Raw genomic sequence first — 12,487 nt, 5'->3', positions numbered from 1 at the left:
CTGGACATAAGAGCATGTATGCCTGTTTGCAGGTGGACTCTTTGCACCCAGTATAGAGCAGTTACAAGTGTGCACTGATGAGAAGAAGCAGATAACCAGGCGTTGCAGATGTGGTCAACTCATCTTATAGGTGAATACAGACAGAGCACACTTCTTTGGGACAATGTGCTCCCAATTTAATTGCAACTCTGCATTATGCCCTTTTTACACTAGAACTAGTGTAGGGTAAATCTGAAAGTTCCACTCAGTGGTAAAACATGGACAATGTGACCATCTCGGATGTAGGCCGAATTCAAGTATCTAGAAAGGTAACTCCTAGATAATGCTTCCTACAATAGTCCAGGTCTGATGACTTCTGCATTTCATGTGATGAACAAATAGACAATACACAATGTACAAAATAATATTATCCAATTCAAACTGTGTAGAAGAAATGAACAGCAGCGTGTGTGACTGGTAATAAGACAACAGTATATTTCCACCAGGGAATAAAATGTACAGTCCAAACATGAGTTTTAATCATGAGATCCCCTTAAAAGGGACAGGTGTGATAAAACATGAAGGGTCATACACAGCATATAGGATCATGCTCCAGAGGTCAGAGATGGGACACTGGCCTGAGATTAACAGCCTCTAGGAGACAAAATGGTTATACCACCTGAAGATAAAGGAAAAGCACCTGTCCAGGTGATGGAATGGCGTGAACTGATAGCTTCACCTCTGCGTGATGGTTTAAAATGTTCTTAAAACATTGTAAATAAAAACAGAATTCCTTAAAAAGCAACAAAAAGTGTTCAGTTTCAGACAGAAACCACAGGCCCGAAGTCTCACAGTCCACCTCTTCCTCCTGATGTCATATGGTTTATTCCACAGTATGACACTGGTCCTGTGGAGGAGAGTCCTCTGTAGTTTGTTCCAAGCAGCACTTGAGGGAGGTCACATCAGGTTAGGGTCATATCCTAGTGGTGGCCTGTCCATCTGCCATAGGGTGCAGTGCCTCCAGTTGGGTGAGTATTGTGGAGATGTACGGCCTATCTAGGTGATTAACCACCATCATGGAGGAGAGAAGTAACTTTAATTCCTGGGAGTACCTGCGAGATGGACGCAAATGGAAATATTCAACATGACAGCTACCACTGAAGACTTTTAGGAAAAAGTTGGACCGTCAAAAAAAAAAAAAATCAGATGCAACAGCAACAAAAATAATCACATTTTTTGTTTTAAAACGAATATAAAATTCTGCAAATAGAGCATTTTACTTTTCAAATGTTTTACTTTTCAAAGTTTGAATTCAGCATCCGGAATAGCATTAAAGAATAAGAAACAATCCAGAACAAGAATAAAAAAACTTGAGAATACAAAGAGAGCTGCAACAGACAGATCAAACTATACATATACTATAACATGCTGCATGAACAATTTTTTTACGTTTTATATTAAGGTCCTGGAAAAAAAAAAAAAAAGTAGTGCATTTCCATTTAGATTCTGAGTCCCATACTGCACTGCACAGAAGGAAGACGCTGCCAGGAGAGACAACAGAACTGATGAGATCTACATATGAGACACAGCATGATACAGGATTTACATGTCTGAGCCCAGACACACAAGTATTAATATTACCTGCTATTTTCAGGGATTGAAAGATTATTCTGGACAGCTAGAGCCACACTATCGCCTTTCTGGAAGATCATGTCGTAGGGACCTTCCCCAAACATCATGGAATACAGTACACAGCCAAGAGACTAGGGAGAGAACGTGTGAGATTAATACATCCCGCCTGGTCCCATATAGAATAGTATAAGAAATACAATGAGAGGCCTCCAAATATTTCCTACCCAGATATCCGTCCTTTCATCGATCACACAGTTACTGCTGACATTGAAGAGCTCCGGTGCCCGGTAGGAGATGGTACATCGTTGTGCAGCCCAGTCCTAGGAGACAGAATAGGGTGAGAGATGCTTTGGGTGATGCAAATTGTCAAATTATATTGGGGACAGAGATCCCCCATTTAGTGTTGGCCATATCTCATATGGTCTTTTGGCCTAATTAATGTAAAAAAACAGATATTTAGCCAATTTGTCCTCATGCTTTATAACTAAATCAAGCACAACTCTGATCAGGCAAAATCACCACATGAACAGTCAGTATTGTCTGAATTGCTATACTATTAATTTTATTTGCCATTGATTCAGAAGATTGTTCATGCAAACTATGTTTGCTCTTTTTAACAAACTACTTCTGCAGGCAAAATCTGCTGCACTTTCATTAGGGAGAGGCAAGAAAAAAAGACTAGGGGGTATATTTACTAAAGTGAGAGGTTTTAGAAGTGGAGATGTTGCCCATAGTAACCAATCAGATTCTACTTAACATGTAACTAGCACCTTCTAGAAGTTAATAGCTAGAATCTGATTGGTTGCTCTGGGCAACATCTCCACTTCTAAAAACTCACTTTAGTAAATATACCCCAAGAGATTAAAAATATATTCATAGGAATAGAGACACTATAAAATAAGTGAGATGTTGATTTGACAGGGCTACGTAACAATTATGTAAAGGTAAAACTATGACAAGAGGATCACATGTAATTACAGTTCCTCACAGCAGGAATACAGATTTACATATCAGTGTGATAGTAATAATACAGAATGAGGCTCACAGCGCCGCCTGGGGCTATACCTGCACTGCCATCGCCTGTCTGGATCCCGTCACCTCAATACGTGCATGGTTCATAGACCCCAGATCCATTAGCAGAGGTCTATCATCCTCTTCTAGCAGCACATTGGTGGGTTTCAAATCTCTGAATAAAACAAAAGCACAATTAGAAAACATGGAGAGGATAATCTGCAATTTTATAGGGGACATAAATAAATAAAATGGCAAATTAGTTAGCGGTCATTTCTAAAGATTAACAGAAAAGTATAAATCTGGCTACAGGGTCACATTTCACACTGCCAGGCCAGCGAAGCTACAGCCAATTGCCTCTGCATTCCCAGAAAATAGGGTCATCACGCCCCCATTATATGTCACGGTGGCAGTCTCTGCCCCTTTCCTGGCTGTAACAAGTCCAATGATGCTGCAGTTTAGGGAGCACTATGACCGCTGCCATAGATTGGCACATGATCGCATGCGCCGATTTGCAAACATCGGTGTTGTATGTATTGTAAACCATCGAGTTTGCATACAACTTTGAATCAGGCCCAGTATTAAGAATAATCAAAGCTGGGGGGGGGATTCAGATATATGATAGAGGGGAGTAAACTACATTTTCTTGAATGACAAAGGAGTTAGTGAGAAAATATATACAGTAGTTGTTTACTGCACGTTGGTATATTTCTGGAGAAGGTCATCCCACATTTTTAGTCAATCGCTAACATTGACAAATTAAAAGGCCTGTTACTGACATATTTCTATTATTTTTCTTTGCTGCCCGCATATAAAGCAAAATAGAACCAACTTGGAGAGAAATCATCATTGCAGAACACTTTTGAAAAGTGCTGAGATTATGAATATGAGCAGGAATTAAACAACTATTACTCCCTCCCCTTTCTCGCTCTCACATGTATGAATTGATGCTTCAATCAAGGAGTTTTAAAAGGCTCACATAGTTTTTTCAGTTTGGCTTTGAAGGAGTTACCTGTGAGCATATCCCTGGTCATGAATAGCTCTCAGTCCCAAACATATGCCATGTAACATGTACAGAATCCTCTCCTCCGACAGGAATGTATTCTTATCTCGCAGGGATTCAACCTCGTTCCATAACGTCCCCCTCTGAGAATGCAGAACAGTGGATATTTCAGTCATTGTGTCCCCCTTCAGCTCAGGAAGATGGACATCGCATGCCAGGAAATGACACCATGCGTTAACTTTAAGGATCTGAACACTAGGAGAGTTTAAAGGGCGATTAAAGCAAAAATGTATTTGTGTTAAGGGTTAATTAAAAGTCATTATTTGCCTACATACAGTGATATCACTAGGTTGCATTCTAAAAAATATTGGTTAATATCACAAAATGCATCGTATATAACACTTTCATTTTTACCAGTAAGGACATTCAGTGGGGCACTACATTGGCCTGTTTTACCCTGCTGGTGGCAGGGTTGTGTTTCAACCCCTCTCATCCATCCCTCCCCCCTCATAGTAGATTATGTACATGACTGTTGTATCTGCCTGTACATGGTTATGATAATACTAGTGTGTTCCTAGAGGTTACAACACGTGGCCAGGTGTTAATTGCACTGCTGTCACAGCTTTGCCAATGTACACACAGCTAAACAAAGACACCACACCCTAGATGCCATGCATGGGAAAAGGTGTGTTGTTCTAGCCCAGTCATAATACATAAAAGCAGGAAAATGTGAAATGAACAGCGTTACCTGAACGAAGGGAAGCAGCAGCCAGGCCTCCCATTTAGGCCCCTTTTCTATCATGCTGTGCGCCTCTAGTCGTAAGATATTAGGGTGATTGAATAACCGGTGCATTTCCACCTCATGCAGAGCTTCCTTCCGATCCTCCCGGTCATGGCATAATATGCGTTTCACGGCATAGAACTTGCCGTCATGTATCCCTTCAAACAGATCTACATAGCTAAATCCTCTGGTAAGAAAGAAAGAAGAAGAAAAACAGCTCATGTAGCTTTATAAGAACAGTGGTCCCTCTTACACTCCTTACATCACGATCTGCAAGATGCCGACTCCATATACAGTGAATGCATCATCAATCCTGGATTATGGCACAGAAACCCATGAGATTTATCTCAACCAGAGCTTACAAGTCGTTAGGGTGGATGAGATTTGAGATAAGGCCATGAATAAGGGAGAAGTTCTTTCCCTATGTGCATGTGACCTTGCCTAAGCCATATTGTTAGACCTTGCAGGGAACCGCTCTGATCATTAACATAGAATAGACAATAACTTGCACTCCGATAGGTCACATACTATGTAATGTGTAACATCTCATAACATGCAATGTCATAGGAACACACACACATACAAATATGTTCAGGATTATCTATACTAAATCAATGTACAGGATGTTTAGTGGTGTTTTCATTTTATATGAGAACTGTATAGAATAGTTTATTTGTTCCATGTCCAATTCCATTTTCTATGAAGTGCCCTCAGGATAAATAAGAAATCACATGAAACCAAAATTCAAACAATCATTTTTACACCAATACTAATTCCTGCTATTATAGTATGCATTGATATGTATTACGCCCTTCATTATCTTGTTGGAAATGGTCTCATTATTTCACTAACAAACAGATGAAAGAAGAGACAAACCCAAAGTCACAATTAGCAATGACAGGTATTATAATTTATACACATCTTGTATAACTATCACTTCACACCCCTAACATAAACAATCAGGATGATGTACATAGAAGTGACCGGAGACATGAATAGCAGCAGGCCACATCTATATACTCCTACCTAATTTCTGTATGTTTCATGTACTCCATGGAATGTAAGCTCTTCAGGGCCAGTATCCTCTAACTTCTCATGAAACTATAGGACAGCAGTCAGCTGCTTTTATGTGAGGCTCTTGTACTTTATTATAACAAATGCCAACATGCTGACATTAATGTCATTAGTGCCCGATGAACTGCCAGGCTGCAGCAAGGTGTTTTGTGCCTCATTGATGAGAGTCTTTTATAGTGAAATGATAGTCTGCAAAATGTGATTTTGTGCGTTAAGCCTCACTCATGTCACTATTTACAAGTGAACAGACAGGCTGCAAAAAGTGATTTCATGCCTCATACCTCAATGATATCGCTAACACTCAGGGCCGTATTCAATTAGAAGCGAAAAGTCCAAGGCCGGACTTTTCGCCATGATCGGAGGTTTAGCTGGCAGAAACTTATCGCGTGCGTCCCCGCTTATCCCAGTATTCAATTCCCAATCTGCGAAAATGGGACCCGGCGAAACGCAAACAGGCGAAAAGTGCTGTCATTTTTGGGGAAAGCAGCCTGGACCCGCCAAAAGATGCTCTGACATGGGGGTTCACTATGGGTACCCCAAAATAGCTCTGCTGAAGGTGTTTGGGGTTTTGAAATGGTCTCAATAGGCGCTATTTAGCATCTTTGAGCAAGTGGTGAAGAATAGCATTTTACAACTCTTTGGGGGGGAATAAGTATTCCCATCAAATTTGGGGTACATGAAAATGGGTGCAAGTATATTTTAAAGTTGCTAAAGTCAAGCATTAAAAAGCGCCAAAAACACACTTTCAGCAAACACCTGCAATCCAAAAAACACCTCCCCCATACTTGCAAAAGGCTATTTCGCTAGTTTTTGAATTTGTACCCCCACTTTGATTTTTTTTCACCCATTTTTTCAAAGTGCTTTTTTGGGGTGTCCTTTGTGTATTTTTGGCGTTTTTTTTTTTTTTTTTTACACAATGTGCGTTAAAAAAGGGGTGTACAAAGTGTACAGGGTAGTTTCCGCATCTCTGAACCCCGAAACCCCAATTCTGCATTTTTTTCCGCCGTGTATTCATAGGCGAAACTTTTTCGCCTATTACATTGCGTTATCGCACCGGTGAAAAGACGCTGAAATTGAATACGGGGATAAATGAAATTGGCGAAAATGACGTCATCGCCGAAAACTGCTCTTCTCTTCTAATTGAATACGGCCCTAAGTAGGCTGCATACGCTACCCACAGAGTAATTGCCTCAAATATGACATGTTGCTTAGAGTTCGATATTGTGTGCATCCTTCTCTTCAGCAATGACAACTATTCTAAGATGGCCCGCTATCCAAAAAGTCAAGTTTAGTTTAATCACACCATTTCTCAGAAATGTAAAATATGGCAGTTGCTGTCACACATATATTGGACATGAGATATATTTCTGGTTTGAGGATTACCTGCATATGTTTCTGAAGTTATAACCTCCACCAAACACATCGGTTATTATACATCTGGGTAATTACCTGTTTAAATTTCTGAGTGATAGAGTATGACTGACTAGACGGGGAAGACTCTGGCTGAGTTGGTCAGCTGAACATAAATTGTTAGATGTGGAACTAACATTCCCTATTTTACACAGAACACAGCTTTTAGTGTTCATGGTGTACTGATGTATCCTCAAATGGGTTGGGTACTGAATCCCGGCACACACAATACCGGCGCACAGAATCCCGACTGGTTTGAAATACTGACATCTGTAGGTAAGTACTCTAACACTACCCCTAAACCTAACCCTCCCCCCTGCAGCCTAAACCTAACCCTGCCCCCCCAGCCCACAGCCTATACCTAGCCCTCCCCCCGCATCTTAAACCTAACCCCCCCCCCCAAAGATTAACCCTAGCCCCACCCCTAATGCTTAACCCCTAAACCTGAACCGAATACCTACTATCCAGATGTCAGTGGTCGGGATACTGAATGCTGTCAGGATTCTGGCGCCAGCCTTTTGACGCCGGCATCCAATCACAGGTAGTTATTCCAGACTGTCAATATTTTCCATACATTTAGCTTCTTATTAGCATCCTAACCACAAAGTTGCTTACAGTGTACTAGGCACTAGGATTAGTATGTTTGTTGCAAATTAACTGATACAAAGTCACATATTAAGCACAACGATGCATGGCGTGAAGCATGGCCTGGCTCGCTTGTACTGGACCATTTGTGTTTTTTACAAATGTTAGCGTCCGAGTCTCACACAGCACCTGCAATCAATGACAGCACCAGTGTCCCTGTGCATTTTAATTTTGCATTGCAAAGTCAATGGCAGGTTAAATATTGGTCAATAATATGACAGTCACACATTATACTGTCATAGAAACTAAAGGTATACCTCCAGGCATTGGAATTTTAATACTGAGGTATACTGAAAATATATGTACAGATAATGTTCCCTATATGGTGGACAGGGGACAGGGCGGCTCTCATCTGTTACTGTAAATGCACACTAATAATAGGCACAATTTTAGAAAAAGTCCTACAAATTATATACACTAGGGATCATTTTTGTTAGGAGCCAATTAACCTACCAGTGTATTTTTGGAGTGTGGGAGGAAACCGGAGCACCCGGAGGAAACCCACACAAGCACAGGGAGAATACACAAACTCCACACAGTTAGGGCCATAGTGGGTATCGAACCAACGTCCTCAGTGCTGTGAGGTAGTAACGTTACCTTCACTTTTCTCATTAGAGCGATGCCCTGGGGTGGCTCGGCTGCAGGGCTGCCATCAGAAATTCTGGGGCCCGGTACCAACAAAGTAGGCAGGCGCCCCCCCCCCCCCCCCAGGTATAGGTCACAGTTGAGCGGAGCTGTGGATAATGTGGGCGGAGCTATATCAGGGTTGTTGCCTCAAATGGTGGGTAAACCAGGGAAGGCTACGCATGGTGGAGTGGGCAGTGGGGTGGGATAGGGCAGGGAAGACTGGACACGGGGGCACTGGGCTGTGATGGGTGGACTGGGGTGGCAAAGGGCAGGGAAGGCTGGTTGGACTAGGGGGGCAAAGGACAGTAAGGGAGAGGCAGAGAAGACAGGAAGGCTGACTGGACAAGGGGGGGGGGTTGCAGGGAAGGCTGGCCGGACTGGGGCAGGTAATACAGGCTGGCTAGGCTAGGAGGGGGCACAGGGAAGACTGGCTGGACTGGGGTAGGGGCAAGGCAGGCTGGCTGGACTGGGGGGGCATAGGGAAGGCTGGCTTGACTGGGGGAGGGGCAGGAAAGGCAGGCTGACTGGACTTAGCAGGCTGGCTGGACTGGGGGAGGGGCAGGGCAAGGCAGGCTGAACTGGGGGGGGTGCAGGAAAGGCTGGCTGGACTGTGGGGGCTGCAGGAAAGGCTGGCTGTACTGTGGGGGGGGGCTGCAGGAAAGGCTGGCTGTACCCGGGGGTACAGTGCAAGGAAGACTAGCTGGACAAGAGAGAGGAGGACACAGGGCAGGGTCAGCATACCCGCTTTCTTCATTCTTTTGTCCTGAGAGAGAGGGGGCCCGGCTGGCAACTGCAAGGAGTGCACCAGGCGGCAGGCAGAGAGAACGAAAGAGCATAATCGCTGTGGCATTCAACACTGGAGCCGGCCACGAGTATCAGCGGCGCTGTAGCATTTGATCTAATGGAGCCGGCCGCGAGCCAATCACAGCTCGCGGAACAGCATCCGCGGCTCCTGATTGGCTGATCAGGAGCTGCTGCTCCTGATTGGCTCGCGGAACGGCAGCCAATCAGGAGCAGCCGTTCCCGATTGGCTTATCAGGAGTTGCTGCTCCTGGTTGGTTGCCGCGGCTAGCTCCAGTCCATAGATCAAATGCCACAGCAGCACCGCCGCTGATGCTCTTTCTCCATGCCAGCCGCCCGATGCATTTCTTGCCGTTGTCAGCCGGGCCCCCTCTCTCTCCGGGCCCGGTACTAGAGTACCGGCAGTCCCCCCCTGATGGCGGCCCTGCTCGGCTGAGCTGGTTTGGGGGTGTCCTGCTCTCTGGTTTTGAACCCCAGGAGGTTAGGGACCTACCCTACAGAGGTTACCTGGATATGGTGGGTAGGCCCATAACCTTGGCCATGATTATGATAAAAACCTCTATTTATTGCATAATGTATTTATATATAATAAGTAATTTGGAGTTGTGCACCTGTGATCTGTCTGTTTCTGTGCCTACAATAATAGTCTCAACAGGTAGCACCTCCCAATATATATATTCAGGGTGTACAGTCCAGGACCCTTTCTTATACACCCCTAAGGGAGGGTTAGGGAGGGGAGAGGGTTAGGTTACTTACCTTCAACTGTCGGGATTTCGACCCACCGGGCAGCCGCTGTCAGTATTTGATGCGGTGGCTAAACAGCCGCCAGCATTACATACCGATTCCATCCTGGGGAACCAGGCAATCAAAAAGTTCATATTAGAATGATTACGTTGTCAGCATAATGGTAGCATTCAAAAGTCAATATTTTAGAGAAAGCGAGGGAGATGTACTAATCTCTAAAAAGTGATAAAGTGGAGAGTGATAAACAACTAGCCCCTCAGCTCCCAACTGTCATGTTACAGGCTGTGTTTGAAAAATTATTTTTGGGAGCTGATTGGCTGGTGGTTTATGACTCTCCAGTTTATCACTTTTGAGAGCTTAGTACATCTGGCCTGCTAGCAAGAGAGGTTACACCGCTCATTGAGTCCAGATGGACTAATCACTTTTAATTTGAAGATCCAATATGCTTTCAGTATTCAGACTAATTACTAAAGGGGAGATTCAGCGCTGCTTGTCCTCATCAGCTAATCCGGATCGGTTGCATGTCAGTTGCCAATATCATAAACCCCATCTGGCTACCATGAAGTCTGTGGTACACCCACATTCACCACTTCCGCTAGGTCCAACACTGCACTGAAGCATATTCCACAATCTTATGACAGCTGAAGCTCACTTACCCCTCACCCAGCTTCTGCACAAAGAGGTAGCGCTTGTTTTCAATGGTTACGACCCCCCGTGAGCAGATGCAGAGAGTAGCACCCATCTCCCTTCATACATGCTTCAGACACTGTAACAAAACATAAAAGGATATTAAGCTTCAAATATAGCGTCTATAGAGCACAATTTGCTAAACAAATAATACTAAGTAATGTTCACTCCACATACAATAGTCAGGGATCACTGAGAGTCATGTCCTAAACGTGTTTTATACTTTAGGGGAAATGTCTCATCCTCAATGGAACACTTTAATTGTACCCATATTTTATGTCCCAGTCAATGAGCATTTTGATAATGATACTGCCTCTAAAGATGTACAAACCTCGGCCTAGCCCTCATCCCATGGGCCATCATTGTCCCTTTTCCCTGATCTAAGGGATCTGGCAGGGAGGAATTGTTATTAGTTACACTGCAACTAGCTGAGGCAGAAGTGGTAATTATACACTGAAAGGGTGTAAGAAAGGCAAATAATAATAGTACAAAAAATGTGATACAGTGCTCTCGGATTATATTTAGCATTAGGCAGAAAACATGGGAAATTCTATTTGTAGATTGTGTGAATATTTTCCTCTCCTCCACAAAGGAAAACAAACCAAAGAACTGTTGATGCAGATGTCAGAGGCAGTAATGAGGGGGGAGGGGGCAGTTGGGGACATATCTTGTGAATGGAGGGGAGTTAGGACACCAGGATTCGGTACAAGCTCCAATAATAAAATTTCAGCCTACAGCCAGCCCAATATCCAGCTTCCCTGCCCAGTCACTCTGGCTCCCGTCCACTCATCTACTGAGAAGGGAAGAACTGAAACTGGGGGACTGCCCTGCAAAATATGAATGTAACCTAAAGCTTCTCATTCCCTCTAATGATATAAATCATATAGGAGATGGTGCATGATGAAGCTGTGGCCAGGATGTTACCGGCAGCCGGCTGGAAATACAATATATACACTGGGCCTATTGGAGGAACAGCTAATGCTCTGTTCATTCATTCAGATCACGGAACAGCGAGGGGAGTTACCGCGGTACTGAGCGCTCTAGCGAGTCACAGGGATCCTCAACCCGGGACCCGGCGATGCCAACACAGCAGCAGCAGCAGCTCATTCCGGAATCAGCGCTCAGGACAATCAGCTGGCGGCGCCGAGAGATGACGTAATGGAAAGGCGCCTCCGTTCCCAGGAGGTCATATGACCAGCGTTACTAGGTTACCCAAAGCTGTGTGCCAGCTCCTTGTGGTGACTGGATGATACTACAACTACAAGTGAAATAATTAGCTACACCTATGGATCTTTTCAAATGTGTCAGTGAGTAATATATACACCTGTGCACCTGCTGGGTTGATAAGGTATATTTCCCCTTCAGATTCTGTACCTGGAAGTGATGTCAGTGAGGGCAGAAGTGCGGTTTCCTGCCCATACAGTCCACCAAAATATAGAAACTTGTGCCCTAGCAGGACAGCTGCAAGACTATATTCGTGAATAAAGGGTGGTGAACCGCGCTCATTGATATGACTGTGGGGGTGGATTGAGGCAGGAGGGAGAGGGAAAGAGTAATGGGGGGGGAAGAGAGGTGGGGGGAGGGGATGTGCGTGTATCTGGAGGTATGGGGGTAGGGGGTGTAAGAGTGCTGCGCCTGTGGTAGGAGTACCTGTTCCTACCTAGTTTAGAGACTGGTAAAAGCTGGGTAAGGCGCGCTCTCTATATGGTGGGGCAGTGTGTAAAGTGCTTGGGTAAGAGTGATCTGTATGACAGAGAGACGTAGACGGTGGTGTTGGGTCAAGGTAATTTTATTGGTTTAAGGTAGGTAGGCACAATGCTACTAGAGGGTAATTGACCCAGGAGCAGTGGGGGGAAGAGCAGGATGGGTGCACGGGGGGGAAGGTGGGTAGACCCTTTTAGGGGGCTCCTTTTCCGTGCAGTTCTGGACCAGCACGTTGTCCCTGCTGGACCTTTGGTCGACAGTCTTAACGCCCCCGGCACAGTGTAGGTGGAAGTCTGGTAAGGATAGATGATGTGGCGGCGTCCCGCAATTTGTACAACTTACCTACCGGTAGGTGCCTGTGTAGGCGTTGCGATTTGGGGGTGGTGGTC

General features: G+C 44.5%; 1 protein-coding gene across 1 annotated transcript; it reads right to left on the bottom strand.

Moving 5' to 3' along the window:
• Positions 1 to 496: 496 nt before the first annotated feature.
• On the bottom strand, positions 497 to 11,569 carry STK16 (serine/threonine kinase 16). The gene is made up of 8 exons (XM_088472402.1): positions 11,419 to 11,569; positions 10,364 to 10,473; positions 4,374 to 4,593; positions 3,635 to 3,768; positions 2,677 to 2,797; positions 1,836 to 1,931; positions 1,621 to 1,742; positions 497 to 1,091 (listed from the first exon to the last, which is right to left on the bottom strand). Exons 2-8 carry the CDS (start codon positions 10,447 to 10,449, stop codon positions 953 to 955), a joined length of 918 nt encoding a protein of 305 aa, XP_088328528.1. The 5' UTR covers positions 10,450 to 10,473; positions 11,419 to 11,569; the 3' UTR covers positions 497 to 952.
• Positions 11,570 to 12,487: the final 918 nt, after the last annotated feature.

The sequence above is a fragment of the Taudactylus pleione genome, unplaced genomic scaffold (genome assembly GCF_031769625.1).
Source record: "Taudactylus pleione unplaced genomic scaffold, aTauple2 ptg000122l, whole genome shotgun sequence".
Classification (NCBI taxonomy): Eukaryota; Metazoa; Chordata; class Amphibia; order Anura; family Myobatrachidae; genus Taudactylus; species Taudactylus pleione.
This window is presented reverse-complemented; position numbering and strand designations above follow the sequence as displayed.